This window comes from Salvelinus fontinalis, chromosome 4 (genome assembly GCF_029448725.1).
Source record: "Salvelinus fontinalis isolate EN_2023a chromosome 4, ASM2944872v1, whole genome shotgun sequence".
Classification (NCBI taxonomy): Eukaryota; Metazoa; Chordata; class Actinopteri; order Salmoniformes; family Salmonidae; genus Salvelinus; species Salvelinus fontinalis.
The window spans coordinates 23,301,622-23,319,692 of record NC_074668.1 but is presented as its reverse complement, the minus strand read 5'-3'; the positions used below and the strand labels follow the sequence as shown (position 1 = coordinate 23,319,692).

General features: G+C 46.5%; 1 protein-coding gene across 1 annotated transcript; it reads right to left on the bottom strand.

Moving 5' to 3' along the window:
* Positions 1-5,017: 5,017 nt before the first annotated feature.
* LOC129853388 (serine/threonine-protein phosphatase PP1-gamma catalytic subunit A) lies at positions 5,018-8,126 on the bottom strand. The gene is made up of 7 exons (XM_055919380.1): positions 7,709-8,126; positions 7,112-7,243; positions 6,776-7,006; positions 6,518-6,622; positions 6,107-6,330; positions 5,881-6,015; positions 5,018-5,687 (listed from the first exon to the last, which is right to left on the bottom strand). Exons 1-7 carry the CDS (start codon positions 7,761-7,763, stop codon positions 5,598-5,600), a joined length of 972 nt encoding a protein of 323 aa, XP_055775355.1. The 5' UTR covers positions 7,764-8,126; the 3' UTR covers positions 5,018-5,597.
* Between the last annotated feature and the right edge of the window lie 9,945 nt (positions 8,127-18,071).

Below are 18,071 nucleotides of genomic sequence, written 5' to 3'. Positions count from 1 at the left end.
CCGACGTGCACCTTCAACTCCATCTCATTACGCAATTTGAGTTTCCTTATAAGGTCATCGATTCTGACACTTAATCATCCATTACTTTTCAGGTTTTCAATACATTGAAACTTTTTAAAATAAGTTTTCAAATAATTAATTTCATATTTATGAAACTTTGATGACAGAAAACCATGATGACTTCTATGCCGAGCGAGGGTAAGAGTCTGCTGGACTAAGAGTCTGCTGGATTTTTGGCACCTCCTTGTGGCATTAATGCAAAATGTCTACTTCGAGGCCCACCAGACGTTAAAGTTGGGGACCCCTTTTCACATCGTCTGTCTGCTAATGCTGCCCAGTCAGTTCAGTCAAGAGTGGTTTAAAGTGGCAATATTTCAAGAATAAAGTCAATATTTTATTGTGTGAATAAAGTCACAGTTATATCAAGATTAATGTAAGGGATTTGGTTACTTTCAATCAAATTTTATGAAAATGGTGGGTAAACTGCATTTAGTTGCGTTTACCCTCCACTAGGCCTACACCACTGCCGGTAGCCTACCCTCTCAGCAGAGGCACCATGAACACACGCAGAACATGTAGCCTTCTTTCAATATAATACACGAGTTGAATCATAACATGTTTCCACCCTAGTTTATGAGTTGTCCATAATTCATGAGTTGAATGCTTGGAGTCTTCACAGATCCTGTGACATAAAACACCACATTTCTTTCCTTACATTATTTGCATGACCGTGTTATTTTTAAATTATTAAGCATTTTACAATTGAATTAGAACATTGAACTTAAACCCTGTATGATTCCTGGATCTAAGTGTAACTATGGAAATAATACAGATACATAAATGGTCTACTTCTTCTGGCCACAGATGGCACAGACAACACCAATACCTGTGCACAGTAGAAAAACAAAGCAATGAGCCTCTAAACAGCTGACTGACAAAAGCAAACAATGATAAGTCAATGGATAAATCGAAAGCATTGCAATAAAGGCTATTTTTTATCAACGGCTCATGGCAAACAAATAGCGAAAATGTTGACTGAACAAAAATATAAATGCAACATGTAAAGTGATGGTCCCATGTTTCATAAGCTGAAATAAAAGATCCCAGGAATGTTCCATATGCACAAAAATTTTATTTCTCTTAAATGTTGTGCACAAATTTGTTTACATCCCTGTTAGTGAGCATTTCTCCTTTGCCAACATAATCCAGTCAATTGACAGGTGTGGCATATATAGAAGCTGATTAAACAGCATGATCATTACACAGGTGCACCTTGTGCTGGGGACAATCAAAGGCCACTATCAAATGTGCAGTTTTGTCGCATAACACAATGCCACAGATGTCTAAAGTTGAGGGAGCGTGCAATCAGCATGCTAACTGCAGGAATGTCCACCAGAGCTGTTGCCAGAGAATTGAATGTCGTTTTAGAGAATTTTTCAGTACGTCCAACCGGGCCTGACAACCGCAGACCACGTGTAACCACGCCCATCCAGGACCTTCACATCCATGATAATGCATGGTCCTATGTTGCAAGGATCTGTACACAATTCCTGGAACCTGAAAATGTCCCAGTTCTTCAATGCCCTGCACACTCACCAGACAAGTCACCCACTGAGCATGTTGGGATGCTCTGGATCAATGTGTACAACTGCGTGTCCCAGTTCCTGCCAATATCCAGCAACTTCACACAGCCAAGGTGTCTGTGACCAACAGATGCATATCTGTCTTCCCAGTCATGTGAAATCCATAGATTTGGGCATAATTTTCAGCTTCCAAGAATTGTGTACAGATCCTGACGGCGCCGGAGAAGATATTTCACTTGCTCCTAACCGATTGTGTTTTTATGTTTGTTTTTTTGCATTATTTGTAACTTATTTTGCACATAATGTTGCTGCTACCGTCTCTTATGACCAAAAATACCTTCTGGACATCAGAACAGCCATTACTCACCACGAAATGGCAGAAGCTTTTTTTTCCTTTAATGAGTCCGACGAGCCCGAATTGAACGACATACTGCTTTCCCGGGAACAGGCCCAAATCCCCGTCATTTGCGTGAAGCAACGACAGAGAAAAAGAGGACAGAGGTCGGGCTGCATTCTGAGAATTCGTAGGGGATCTAATAAAATCCCCCCTGCCTTCCGTTCTACTAGCTAACTATTGGAAAATAAAATTGACGACCTACGAGGAAGATTAAACTACCAATGGGACATTATAAACTGTAATATCTTATGCTTCACGGAGTTGTGGCTGAACGACGACATTATCAACATACAGCTGGCTGGTTATACGCTGTATCGGCAGGATAGAACAGCGGCATCTGGTAAAAAAAGGGGTGGCGAACTATGCACATATGTAAACAACAGTTGGTGCACGATATCTACGGAAGTCTCGAGGTTTTGCTCGCCTGAGGTAGAGTATCTCGTGATAAGCTGTAGACCACACTATCTACCTAGAGTTTCAATCTGTATTTTCCGTAGCTGTCTACATACCACCACAGACCGATGCTGGCACTAAGACCGCACTCAATGAGCTGTATTCCGCATTAAGCAAACAGGAAAATGCTCAACCAGAGGCGGCGCTCCTAGTGGCCGGGGACTTTAATGCAGGGAAACTTAAATCTGTTTCACCAAATTTCTATCAGCATGTTAAATGTGCAACCAGAGGGAAAAGAACTCTGGACCACCTTTATTCCAGACACAGAGACGTGTACAAAGCTCTCCCTCACCCTCCATTTGACAAATCTGACCATAATTCCATCCTCCTGATTCCTGCTTACGAGCAAAAATTAAAGCAGGAAGCACCAGTGACTAGATCAATAAAAAAAGTGGTCAGATGAAGCAGATTAGTCCCAGTCCTGTAGCTTGACACCTCCCTCAGCACCTGGATCCTGGACTTCCTGATGGACCACCCACAGGTGGTAATGGTACGTAACAACACATCCGCCACACAGATCCTCAACACAGGGGCCCCTCAGGGGTGCGTGCTCAGTCCCCTTCTGTACTCCCTGTTCACTCATGACTCCACGGCCAGGCACGACTCCAACACCATCATTAAGTTTGCAGATGACACAACTTCGAGACAGCCTATAGGGATGTCAAAGACCTGGCCGTGTGGTGCCAGGACAAAACCCCCTCCCTCAACGTGATCAAGACTAAGGAGATGATTGTGGACTACAGGAAAAGGAGGACCGAGCACACACCCATTCTCATCGACGGGGCTGTAGTGGAGCAGGTTGAGAGCTTCAAGTTCCTTGGTGTCCACATCACCAACAAACGAACATGGTCCAAGCACACAAAGACAGTCATGAAGAGGGCAAGACAAAACCTATTCCTCCTCAGGAGACTGAAAAGATTTGGTATGGGTCCTCAGATCCTCAAAAGGTTCTACAGTTGCACCATCGAGAGCATCCTAACTGTTTGCATCACTACCTGGTATGCCAACTGCTCGGCCTCCGACCCCAAGTGTCACAAGCCGGCTGGCTCATAGCCTATGACAAAAATGAGGGGACACGAACAACAGGTATAGGCCAATTTAAAAGTGTTCTTTATTATAAACAAACTATTAACTTAAACTAAGAAAAAGGAATGAGGTGTGGAAGTATCATGATGTAAGGTGTAGGTAAAGTGCATGGATGCGTGAATATGTGTGTGTGAACATGACTGAGTGAAAACTATGCAAAACTACAAAGGAACAAACAAATCATGAGCATACCTGGAGGAGCAGAGAGAGAGAAGTGATTAGTGAAACAGTTTAAATACTTAGAGCCCAGGTGACTCCAATCACTAACGACCCTCCTCTGCCTGCAGGAGGAACCGCCCCCTGCACTGCAGAGGAGGAGCCAGAGGGTAGTGCGTACGGCCCAGTACATCATTGGGGCCAAGCTTCCTGCCATCCAGGACCTCTATACCAGGCGGTATCAGAGGAAGGCTCTAAAACTTGTCGAAGTCTCCAGCTCAGCTGAGGCCAAATTCAGCACTACTGAGTGGACAGCGCAGTTGACAGGGAGACAGTATGTGCAGCCATGTAGAAATAAATGTTTCATTTGGAAGCTTTTATTTTCATATTGATCAAATGTAAAACATATTTACCAATGCATTTTAAACAAATAGAATGGTTAAATTAGCATTATTAGAGCCGCCCCCAAAGTTTGACTTTTATTGCATTTATGGGAGCTAATGTCTCATAATTTCTTTAATTTAACTAGGCAAGTCAGTTTAGAACAAATTCTTATTTACAATGACGGCCTAAGAACAGTGGGTTAACTGCCTTGTCAAGGGGCAGAACGACAGATTTTTACCTTGTCAGCTCGGGGATTCGATCTAGCAACCTTTCGGTTCCTGGCCCAACGCTCTAACCACTAGGCTACCTGCCACTCATCCAGGGAAGCTGAGCCCCCACTGGCTCCGCCGTAATTCACACCCTGCTTTATCTTTCATATCAGCAATAAATAATAAAATAAAAGGTTAAATTACAACAAACCTTTATAGGGTTAGGGCTCCCACATGGCCATAGTTCCATGTTAGCTATCTGCGTCTCTGAACACCTGTGTGTAAATGAAGACTGACACCACAAACGTGTTGTCACCGAAAAATACAGTCAGCTCCCAACTGTTAAAAGTGTACAGTAAGTGTATATTTTGCATTTGGAAATTATTTTGATGTGATATGACAACAACGTTATGTTTCTAGAACCATACAGCAACTGAGAATCGATTTCAGGGTTAGATGGAGTATTTGGCTGTTTTGGCTGCCAGAGCCAATTAGTCTCTGAACAGAACATGGTATATTGGCCATATACCACAAACCCCTGATGTGCCATATTGCTAATATAAATTGGTTACCAACCTAATTAGAGCAGTAACAAGAAATGTTTTGTCATACCCAGTTAATCAGCATTCAGGACTCGAACCACCCAGTTTATAATACAAAATATATGGCAGTAATTATTTCAAGGTTGAGCTTACCTTGTAATCCTAAAATAATTGATATAGGAGCATGATGCTAATACAATTCAAATGCCAATTTCCCCCTAAAAGTTTATTAGAAAGATTTAGTCAACATTACAAGAATGCTTTATTTCTTCATTTAATTCAGCACAAGACTTGTTTTAAAAATGGTGAGGATGCAGGCGCAGAGTGAGGATTCAATGTCCTATGATAAAGAAAGTTATACAGAAATAAACAACTAAGTGTCTTGTGATATTTACATAGTTGTTTTAAGAACCATTAATTGCATTATTGACATTGACAGTGAGAAACAGGTGATGAGAAATTGATAAACATGAAATGAAGAAATTGTGAAAACAACTCTGCACAGCTTCAAACAAGGCATTTCTGTGCATTATCAGCCATATTGTTACATTGTTCCTGGTTGAACAGTCATATGTGGCAAAGACTAGTTGCAATGGAGTGCAAAACACCTGAGGTTTTCATGGTGACATATCCATTTACCCTTGTGGACAAAACAACAAAACATTTTGCTTTCATCAGGTTGGAGTGGATATCTTTTCAGTATTGGCAGCACAAAGGGCAACCAACCCTTCAGACGCAAAAGGCAAAAGCAGAATAGAGAGCAGGACATAAGTCCACTCATGCCACCTTATTTCTTGCCTTGCTTGGTGACCATGTTCCGTGGGGGTGTAACTGGACGGCTGCCATTCGGCTTCTTCTTCTCAGCGGGCTTCAAAATCTACAAGTGGAATGAACACAAGTAATCCAACCTAAGATGATGTTTTGCCCACTGCAATAGTCTTTACATTGTACAGTTTGACATAATGAGATTGGTTATAGCGTTAAGATCTCCATACACTAATACTAATACAATCACTGACACATTTACATTCCTGCGATAAGACAGAGTACATTCATGATGAAATACTCACCTGAAAAGAGCACATGAGGGTCTCATCCACACTCATCATAGCACCAGCATTGTCAAACTCCCCGCAGTAGTTGGGTGCTGAGAATAAAGTCACAAGCTGTCGCTTGGCGAAGAACTCATAGCCGTCCTCAACAACCTGCCGAAAAAACAACATAGATTATAGTTGGGTTAAAAATAAAAACATTACATTCAACTCCAGACAGAACAGTGAAAGTATGCAGACATACCTGATGGGCGCGACAGATCAGATCCAAATCATGTTTGTGCAGGAACTTTGCCACCACTTCTGAGCCAAAAGTGAATGAGACGCCTCTGTCATTCTCTCCCCAGCCGAGGACATCCTTGTCTGGATCTGACCAGAGCAGGTCACACAGGAGGCCCTGGTCGGGGACGTCGGTGGGCCGCATGACGCGCCTGATCTGCTCCATGGACTGGAGGTCTGGTGACAACCCTGAGAAACACAGAAGGAGATGAACAGCAAGAATAAGGTTAATTGCAGTAAGAACTTGTGGGTAAATGAGAAGAAAACAATTGAAATAAAATAAAATAATATTTCTCATTATCACAACAATGTCTTAGTGTGTCCTAAAACAGGACCACTTCTCTTCATGTTTAAGGACTACTAAAACGCAACCTACCTCCATGGCAACAAAAGATCTTCTCATCAACAATGGCAGCAATAGGGAGGCAGTTAAAGCAATCTGTAAATGTTTTCCAGAGCTTGATGTTGTACCTTCTTTTACCTAGAATAATAAAATATAATTTTAGGATGATAGTAAGCTAGGCAATGCGTATGACAGGAACCTATAACAAAATGCAATTTATGTAGATACAAAGGCTATATTCTGTCAGAGAGTGCAGGGTTATGATTATTACAGCCACCACATATCACTCACACTCATCATAGAATCCATATATTCTGTTGATGGAGGCGCACTCATGATTCCCTCTCAGCAGGAAGAAGTTCTCTGGGTATTTGATTTTGTAGGCCAGAAGCAGACAGATGGTCTCCAGAGACTGCTTCCCTCTGTCCACATAGTCTCCCAGAAAAAGGTAGTTGCTCTCAGGAGGGAAGCCCCCATACTCAAACAGCCTCAATAAGTCGTAATATTGCCCATGGATGTCACCTGCAGAAGGCAAATGATTTCAACTTCAAATTCTACACATCCCTCATTGGGATAGAAGACACTTCATGTAACAGTTATGATCACCAAATATTGATGATTACTCACCACAGATCTTGAGGGGGGCTTCAAGTTCAAGAAGGATAGGTTGGCTGAGAAATATCTCCCTGGACTTGAGGCACAATCCTCGAATCTCGTTCTCCTGCAGCTGCACATTCTTACCAGGCTTTGCTCCCCTGACTTAAAATGAAACAATCCTGATGAATCTACAAGCAAAGACACAGTATCTACCTAGTTCGCCATCATACTCATTGCCATGTCTGGATAGGGGTGTGAGTGGTGACCATCATATCAGATTTCTCATGTTATTGACTTAATCTTTCACTAACTGACTGAGACAGTGCCCTGAATCATGTAGCTAAAGTAACGTTAGTTACATAGCTAGCTAACTACTTTGAATGAACATTTCTTAATGTGTCGACCGGGACAAATGTCAGGTTAACATTAGCTAGTTAGATGGGCAACAACTGCCTTAACTAATGTTAGCTAGTTACTAGCTAACGTTAGCTTAGCTAGCTACCGATAGCTAGAGCCAACCTGCGTCAACAACTAACGCGTTATCTAGCTAAGGCTTGCCACCAGTCATCTAACGAAGTAAACATAATATTGCATAAATAATGTAAGATTAATGTACTCTTTCCTTACCCTCTAAAAGACGCTGGATGATACTGTCTATGTTGAGTTTGTCAACATCGGCCATGGCGACGTAGAAAAAATGGCTGAGTGAGCTGCAAATCTAGTGCTGGTCAGCTAACACTAGCTAGTGGTGGCTACGATTGGCTAGCTTCAATAAATTGCTGGTTCCAAGAACAAGAACGTGTAGAAATGACACCCTGTTATTTGGTTATCATACAACGTTATATTATACCTACCTATATTATACCTAGCTAACTACTTCAACATCTTAGTGTTATACAAAACAACACCTAATATTAGCCGTCTACCGGAACAAAATAAACGTTAGCCTATCTATTAGCCGTTAACGATGCCCTCTGATCTAGCCACACCCACTTTCCTACTTCAGAGGAATCTGCCCGAACAACCTTCTGGGTGGATTTGATGGCCGCTGCCATCTACTGTGCTGGCCTGGGACATACTACCCTCCTAGCTGTGCCACACCGTGGCATCCGTGCGTGGCTGCAGCCTCCTCCCTAAATATTTCAGCCTCCGTAGAACTTGATTGTCAATGACAATTTAATTACTGTGATTTTCCTCTTCCCCAGAAGAACTGATTATTTTACTAACAGCCAAGCTTAGATTTATGAGAGGGGAGCAGGCGTCTGGTAACAATACCAATAGGAATTTCAGACACCTCATTAATTGTAATTGACCATTCGTGTTTTTTGTTGCAATATTTGTATTGATAGATTTTGAAGGTTTACATGTGCACATCCTTGTTCACAGGACAAAACATTAAAGTGGAATTTCTGAACAAGATTACAAATACAAACTGTTGTGAACCTAGACTCTCTAGATGGTTTTAGAATGTGTACCAGCTGGGGCTGGTACAGTTCAATTAATCTGATAGCTTTCCCAAATGGACAGATCATACTTAGTTACAGTTGGATCTATATCCTGTATGAAAATGGATTCTATGCGATTAACCTGAAAATCCTTTATTTACAAGATGATCATGCACATCTCCAACATTTCCAGATAGCTTTGATGCGCAGTGGGGCGACGTGTAACAGAAGAGATGCAAGGACAGTTAGCAAGAGGTGGATTTATTCCTGGCGCTTCTCTTCCCCATGTGTGATGATGTAGACCAGATTCTTGTAGTCCAGGTGTCCAGCCACATCTGGAGGGAAGGCGGCAAACATCTGCTCCATCTGAAGGGATAGATCACAAAGCCTGTTTGAGAAGATGATGAAAGTGTTTTTGCTTAGTATGTAAAAAAGTATCAGTGATGATGGTTCTAAACTTTTCGCGGGAGAACCCATCTGCCTGGGTTGTTAACATCTCAAATCTAATTGTATTGGTCACAAACACGTGTTTAGCAGATGTTATTGCGGGTGTAACGAAATGTGTGTATTTCTAGCTCCAACAGTGCACTAATATCTAACAAGTAATATCTAACAATTTCACAGCAATACACACAAATCTAAAGTAAGGAATGGAATTAAGAATATAATATTTGAACGAGCAATGTCCGAGCAGCATAGACTAAGACACTGTTACACTGTTATATTATGAAGAGTAGTATTAGTTATTAGGAGTCTACATACAGTACATACTGTATGTAGGATCTTAATTTGATTACTCTTTTGTTGCTGAGAATTTTCAGGAAATGCATAAGTTTAATGTATTTGAGGTTTAAAAAGGCTTTTTAGAGTTTGTAATTTCCACTTGGACATTTTAGACCCGATTTGTCCTTACAAAAAAATCTATCAACCCCTGCAAAAATGTCCATTAATTATTATCCACATAATAATTCACATCTCCTGTTGCTGCAGGATTATTTTTTTGCTTCAGCAAACTGGCTCAAATTAAGATCCTACATCTGTACACACCTAATATGTAAGACTGCATTGTACGACAGGCACACTCACAAGTCCTTCTTCAAGGTCTCCTTCCCCTCAGGATCAAAGACTTTGAAGGCATTGAGGATGGTCTCCTCTGGGTCTGCACCTAAAGGATGACAGACAGACAGACCAAGGCATCGCTTCAATTTGACAGATGGGCCAAAGTCAGGATCTGCTGCCAGCATGAAGCCAGATTAACCAGCTATTTATCTCTGGCTATAAGCACCTTTTCAATCAGTCATATGAGCAGTGAAGCCTTTGTATGACATCTATGTTGGTATATCATCATTGTATTGGTTGACCATTCTCACATACTTCCATTCAATATTCCCACTTATATCCTGTATATCCCACTTTATTTCATGAATTTATCTTGTACAAATGTATTAAACCATCCCTGTTTTGGTCCATGATAGTGAAAGCCTGTTGAGGGTTGATAGGGTGAGTAGGTGTACATGTATTCACATCAGAGCATACTTGCGTACTCCTGTTATGTAAGTATATATTCAGATTCAAAAGATAATTTATCTATGTATACTGCCAGTGGTGTGTCAAGGGTGTCCACCCACAAGCACACAGAAATTGATACCATGATCACCTGAGATTGTTAATTTATTATTGGCTTTTTCACATAATGAGATCATGTCACCAAACTAAATATCTGACCGGTTTTACTATAACCTACTTAGATCATGTCAGCAAACTAAATATCTGACCTGGGTTACTATAACCTACATAGATCATGTCAGCAACTAAATATCTGACGGAGTTTACTATAACCTACTTAGATCATGCCAGCAAACTAAATATCTGACCGGTTTTACTATAACCTACTTAGATCATGCCAGCAAACTAACTATGTGACGGGGTTTACTATAACCTACTTAAATCATGCCCGCAAACTAAATATCTGACCTGGTTTACTATAACCTACTTAGATCATGTCAGCAAACTAAATATCTGACTGGGTTTACTATAACCTACTTAGATCATGCCAGCAAACTAAATATCTGACCTGGTTTACTATAACCTACTTAGATCATGCCAGCAAACTAAATATCTGACCGGGTTTACTGTAACCTACTTAGATCATGCCAGCAAACTAAATATCTGACCGGGTTTACTGTAACCTACTTAGATCATGCCAGCAAACTAAATATCTGACCGGGTTTACTGTAACCTACTTAGATCATGCCAGCAAACTAAATATCTGACCAGGTTTACTATAACCTACTTAGATCATGTCAGCAAACTAAATATCTGACTGGGGTTACTATAACCTTGCACACTAAACATGATTGATGGTATAGCGCACATTTCATAATGAAGACCTGAAATACTTCTTTTTTTGCAATTAAATTATTTCCATAGCCTTCTCCTCTCTGGGAGTCTATAATTAGCATGGTGAGGGAGTGGTCCTCCCGTACTCAGAGCCCCTGGATCATATGAGGGATTATGCACTGGGGCCTAGGCTTTGACAGGGTGGTGCACTGAGCCACGTTTGAGTGGAGATATCCCATGAAGGCAGGGATTACCATGGAATCGTGAAAACAGAGCATGGGAATGCAGTCTGATGACATTACAGTGCCAGGATTGGCAGGCCTCTCTCGACTGCTGATGTCTAACGGGTGCTGTGGATTAGCCCCACCAACAGTTGTGCTTCACAGCTGGAGGTCATTGTGCCAATAGGTATGTACCCATCTCAATTTAGTGAAAAATTGTTTGCTTTGAGTGGAGTTGAGTTGCATCGATGATGAGTTGAGTTGATTATTTGATCCAGGATGGGTTGAGATGAGGATGAACACAACCGTAAACCCATGGAAAATGTTTGCACCTCATTGTTGCTCCTCAATAAACATATGCCTTACATCTTATCAGAAGTTTGAGGTCACTGGTCCCATCTCTATTCCCATCTCTACTCCTTGCCCCAGTCCTCAGTTGTCCTCACCCCCAAATCTTCACAGAAAGTTCGCTAAATCTATTAATTTGGACATTCAAAGACATCTTAACTCTTACAGCAGGTCTTTCCTGAATTTTCAAAGCAAAGTAGATAAAGAACACAAACGAAAGATTCTCATTTGTTAACACATCTTTCTCCTACTTCAATTTGCCCATTCTCTCAAAGTTAGATACCAACCATCTGCTCTATGTCGGCCCAAAAAATAACAATTTCATTGTCACGCCCTGGCCTTATTATTCTTTGTTTTCTTTATTATTTTAGTTAGGTCAGGGTGTGACATGGGTAATGTTTATGTTTTGTTGGTTTTGGGTGTTTATTTGGTAAAGGGGTTATGGGGTGTAGTAGATGGTTTTGTGTTGAGTGTATATGTCTAGCGTTGTCTATGTTGGTTAGTTATCTAGGAGAGTCTATGGTTACCTGAATGAGTTCCCAATTAGAGACAGCTGATTTCGGTTGTCTCTGATTGGGAGCCTTATTTAGGGTAGCCATAGGCTCTCATTGGTTGTGGGTAATTGTCTATGAAAGAACGTTTGTAGCCTGTTTGTATGTGCACAACGTTTGTAGCTTCACGGTCGTTTTGTTATTTTGTTGTTTTGTTAAAAGTGTTTTTGTGTCGTGTTCATCTTCGTGTTATAATAAAAGAAGATGGCATATTTTCCAACTGCTGCATTTTGGTCCGTTAATCCGCCACACGATCGTGACAGAATTACCCACCATAGGACCAAGCGGCATGGAAGGCGGCAACAGGACCTACCCACAAAGGATTTCTGGACATGGGAGGAGATACTGGATGGTAAGGGGCCTTGGGATCAACCTGGAGAATATCGCCTCTCTCGTGAAGAGCTGGAGGCAGCGAAAGCCGAGAGGAGGCGATATGAGGAGGCAGCACGGAGACAAGGCTGGAGACCCGTGAGTACAACCCAAAAATTTCTTGGGTGGGGCCTTAAAGGGAGTGTGGCGAAGTCAGGTAGGAAACCTGCGCCTACTCCCTGTACTTACCGTGGAGAGCGGGAGTACGGGCAGACACCGTGTTACGCAGTAGAGCGCACGGTGTCTCCTGTACGCGTGCATAGCCCGGTTCGGTACATTTCAGCTCCACGTATCGGCCGGGCTAGACTGAGCGTTGAGCCATATGTCATGAAGCCGGCCCAACGCATCTGGTCTCCAGTGCGTCTCCTCGGGCCGGCGTACATGGCACCAGCCTTACGCATGGTGTCCCCGGTTCGCCTACATAGGCCGGTGCGGGTTATTCCACCTCCCCGCACTGGTCAGGCGACGGGGAGCATAGAACCAGGTAAGGTTGGGCAGGCTCGGCGTTCAAGGGAGCCAGTACGCCTGCACGGTCCGGTATTTCCGGCGCCACCTCCCCGCCCCAACCCAGTACCACCAGTGCCTCCTCCACGCACTAGCTATATGGTGCGTGTCTCCAGCCCTTTACCACCAGTGTCTAAACCACGCACCAAGCCTCCTGTGTGTCCCCAGAGTCCTGTGCGTCCTGTTGCTGCTCCCCGCACTAGCCCTGAGATGCGTGTCCCCAGCCCGGTGCCACCAGTCCCGGCACCACGCACCAGGCCTACAGTGCGCCTCAGCCGGCAGGAGTCTGCCGTCTGCACAGCGTTGACTGAACTGCTCGTCTCCCCAGCGCCATCTGAGCCATCCGTCTCCCCAGCGCCATCTGAGCCATCCGTCTCCCCAGCGCCATCTGAGCCATCCGTCTGCAATGAGCCTGCAAAGCCGCCCGTCTGCCATGAGCCTGCAAAGCCGCCCGTCTGCCATGAGCCTGCAAAGCCGCCCGTCTGCCATGAGCCCACTGAGCCGTCCGCCAGACAGGAGCCGCTAGAGCCGCCAGCCAGACAGGAGCCGCTAGAGCCGTCCGTCAGACAGGATCCGCCAGAGCCGCCAACCAGACAGGATCCGCCAGAGCCGCCAACCAGACAGGATCTGCCAGAGCCGCCAACCAGACAGGATCTGCCAGAGCCGCCAACCAGACAGGATCTGCCAGAGCCGCCAACCAGACAGGAGCAGCCAGATCAGTCAGCCAGCCATGAGCAGCCAGATCAGTCAGCCAGCCATGAGCAGCCAGATCAGTCAGCTAGCCATGAGCAGCCAGATCCGTCAGCTAGCCATGAGCAGCCAGATCCGTCAGCTAGCCATGAGCAGCCAGATCCGTCAGCTAGCCATGAGCAGCCAGATCCGTCAGCTAGCCATGAGCAGCCAGATCCGTCAGCTAGCCATGAGCAGCCAGATCCATCAGCTAGCCATGAGCAGCCAGATCCGTCAGCTAGCCATGAGCAGCCAGATCCGTCAGCTAGCCATGAGCAGCCAGATCCGTCAGCCAGCCATGAGCAGCCAGATCCGTCAGCCAGCCATGAGCAGCCAGATCCGTCAGCCAGCCATGAGCAGCCAGATCCGTCAGCCAGCCATGAGCAGCCAGATCCGTCAGCCAGCCATGAGCAGCCAGATCCGTCAGCCAGCCATGAGCAGCCAGATCCGTCAGCCAGCCATGAGCAGCCAGATCCGTCAGCCAGCCATGAGCAGCCAGATCCGTTAGCCAGCCATGAGCAGCCAGATCTGTCAGCCAGCCATGGGCAGTCCCTCAGTCCGGAGCTGCAGTCCCTCAGTCCGGAGCTGCAGTCCCTCAGTCCGGAGCTGCAGTCCCTCAGTCCGGAGCTGCCATTCATCAGTCCGGAGCTGCCCCTTACCCTGGTGCTGCCCCTTACCCTGGTGCTGCCCCTTACCCTGGTGCTGCCCCTTACCCTGGTGCTGCCCCTTACCCTGGTGCTGCCCCTGATCCTGGTACTGCCCCTGACCCTGGTACTGCCCCTTACCCTGGTACTGGTCCTTAGTCCGGAGCTGTCCCTTAGTCCGGAACTTCCCCTTAATGCTATGGGGTTAATGTGGAGGGGGCTCGTTTGGAGGAAGCCTAGGAGGTGGTTAGGTACTGTGGTGACGTGGGGACTACGACCAGAGCCGCCACCGTGGAGGGGAGCCCACCCAGACCCTCCCCTAGACTGTGTATGGTGCGCCCGGAGTTCGCGCCTCAAGGGGGGGGTTATGTCACGCCCTGGCCTTATTATTCTTTGTTTTCTTTATTATTTTAGTTAGGTCAGGGTGTGACATGGGTAATGTTTATGTTTTGTTGGTTTTGGGTGTTTATTTGGTAAAGGGGTTATGGGGTGTAGTAGATGGTTTTGTGTTGAGTGTATATGTCTAGCGTTGTCTATGTTGGTTAGTTATCTAGGAGAGTCTATGGTTACCTGAATGAGTTCCCAATTAGAGACAGCTGATTTCGGTTGTCTCTGATTGGGAGCCTTATTTAGGGTAGCCATAGGCTCTCATTGGTTGTGGGTAATTGTCTATGAAAGAACGTTTGTAGCCTGTTTGTATGTGCACAACGTTTGTAGCTTCACGGTCGTTTTGTTATTTTGTTGTTTTGTTAAAAGTGTTTTTGTGTCGTGTTCATCTTCGTGTTATAATAAAAGAAGATGGCATATTTTCCAACTGCTGCATTTTGGTCCGTTAATCCGCCACACGATCGTGACAGAATTACCCACCATAGGACCAAGCGGCATGGAAGGCGGCAACAGGACCTACCCACAAAGGATTTCTGGACATGGGAGGAGATACTGGATGGTAAGGGGCCTTGGGATCAACCTGGAGAATATCGCCTCTCTCGTGAAGAGCTGGAGGCAGCGAAAGCCGAGAGGAGGCGATATGAGGAGGCAGCACGGAGACAAGGCTGGAGACCCGTGAGTACAACCCAAAAATTTCTTGGGTGGGGCCTTAAAGGGAGTGTGGCGAAGTCAGGTAGGAAACCTGCGCCTACTCCCTGTACTTACCGTGGAGAGCGGGAGTACGGGCAGACACCGTGTTACGCAGTAGAGCGCACGGTGTCTCCTGTACGCGTGCATAGCCCGGTTCGGTACATTTCAGCTCCACGTATCGGCCGGGCTAGACTGAGCGTTGAGCCATATGTCATGAAGCCGGCCCAACGCATCTGGTCTCCAGTGCGTCTCCTCGGGCCGGCGTACATGGCACCAGCCTTACGCATGGTGTCCCCGGTTCGCCTACATAGGCCGGTGCGGGTTATTCCACCTCCCCGCACTGGTCAGGCGACGGGGAGCATAGAACCAGGTAAGGTTGGGCAGGCTCGGCGTTCAAGGGAGCCAGTACGCCTGCACGGTCCGGTATTTCCGGCGCCACCTCCCCGCCCCAACCCAGTACCACCAGTGCCTCCTCCACGCACTAGCTATATGGTGCGTGTCTCCAGCCCTTTACCACCAGTGTCTAAACCACGCACCAAGCCTCCTGTGTGTCCCCAGAGTCCTGTGCGTCCTGTTGCTGCTCCCCGCACTAGCCCTGAGATGCGTGTCCCCAGCCCGGTGCCACCAGTCCCGGCACCACGCACCAGGCCTACAGTGCGCCTCAGCCGGCAGGAGTCTGCCGTCTGCACAGCGTTGACTGAACTGCTCGTCTCCCCAGCGCCATCTGAGCCATCCGTCTCCCCAGCGCCATCTGAGCCATCCGTCTCCCCAGCGCCATCTGAGCCATCCGTCTGCAATGAGCCTGCAAAGCCGCCCGTCTGCCATGAGCCTGCAAAGCCGCCCGTCTGCCATGAGCCTGCAAAGCCGCCCGTCTGCCATGAGCCCACTGAGCCGTCCGCCAGACAGGAGCCGCTAGAGCCGCCAGCCAGACAGGAGCCGCTAGAGCCGTCCGTCAGACAGGATCCGCCAGAGCCGCCAACCAGACAGGATCTGCCAGAGCCGCCAACCAGACAGGATCTGCCAGAGCCGCCAACCAGACAGGATCTGCCAGAGCCGCCAACCAGACAGGATCTGCCAGAGCCGCCAACCAGACAGGAGCAGCCAGATCAGTCAGCCAGCCATGAGCAGCCAGATCAGTCAGCCAGCCATGAGCAGCCAGATCAGTCAGCTAGCCATGAGCAGCCAGATCCGTCAGCTAGCCATGAGCAGCCAGATCCGTCAGCTAGCCATGAGCAGCCAGATCCGTCAGCTAGCCATGAGCAGCCAGATCCGTCAGCTAGCCATGAGCAGCCAGATCCGTCAGCTAGCCATGAGCAGCCAGATCCGTCAGCTAGCCATGAGCAGCCAGATCCGTCAGCTAGCCATGAGCAGCCAGATCCGTCAGCCAGCCATGAGCAGCCAGATCCGTCAGCCAGCCATGAGCAGCCAGATCCGTCAGCCAGCCATGAGCAGCCAGATCCGTCAGCCAGCCATGAGCAGCCAGATCCGTCAGCCAGCCATGAGCAGCCAGATCCGTCAGCCAGCCATGAGCAGCCAGATCCGTCAGCCAGCCATGAGCAGCCAGATCCGTCAGCCAGCCATGAGCAGCCAGATCCGTTAGCCAGCCATGAGCAGCCAGATCTGTCAGCCAGCCATGGGCAGTCCCTCAGTCCGGAGCTGCAGTCCCTCAGTCCGGAGCTGCAGTCCCTCAGTCCGGAGCTGCAGTCCCTCAGTCCGGAGCTGCCATTCATCAGTCCGGAGCTGCCCCTTACCCTGGTGCTGCCCCTTACCCTGGTGCTGCCCCTTACCCTGGTGCTGCCCCTTACCCTGGTGCTGCCCCTTACCCTGGTGCTGCCCCTGATCCTGGTGCTGCCCCTGATCCTGGTACTGCCCCTGACCCTGGTACTGCCCCTTACCCTGGTACTGGTCCTTAGTCCGGAGCTGTCCCTTAGTCCGGAACTTCCCCTTAATGCTATGGGGTTAATGTGGAGGGGGCTCGTTTGGAGGAAGCCTAGGAGGTGGTTAGGTACTGTGGTGACGTGGGGACTACGACCAGAGCCGCCACCGTGGAGGGGAGCCCACCCAGACCCTCCCCTAGACTGTGTATGGTGCGCCCGGAGTTCGCGCCTCAAGGGGGGGGTTATGTCACGCCCTGGCCTTATTATTCTTTGTTTTCTTTATTATTTTAGTTAGGTCAGGGTGTGACATGGGTAATGTTTATGTTTTGTTGGTTTTGGGTGTTTATTTGGTAAAGGGGTTATGGGGTGTAGTAGATGGTTTTGTGTTGAGTGTATATGTCTAGCGTTGTCTATGTTGGTTAGTTATCTAGGAGAGTCTATGGTTACCTGAATGAGTTCCCAATTAGAGACAGCTGATTTCGGTTGTCTCTGATTGGGAGCCTTATTTAGGGTAGCCATAGGCTCTCATTGGTTGTGGGTAATTGTCTATGTAAGAACGTTTGTAGCCTGTTTGTATGTGCACAACGTTTGTAGCTTCACGGTCGTTTTGTTATTTTGTTGTTTTGTTAAAAGTGTTTTTGTGTCGTGTTCATCTTCGTGTTATAATAAAAGAAGATGGCATATTTTCCAACTGCTGCATTTTGGTCCGTTAATCCGCCACACGATCGTGACATTCATACTCTCCATGAACAAATAAAGCAGCAGTAAACCTGAGAGAGAGAAGTCATCTCAATCTCAATCTTCCTGTACATTAAATAACAAAACCTATGAGAACTGCCAGCATCCTGTCCCCAGAGAGATACAACTAGAAGAGAACAGGAATTC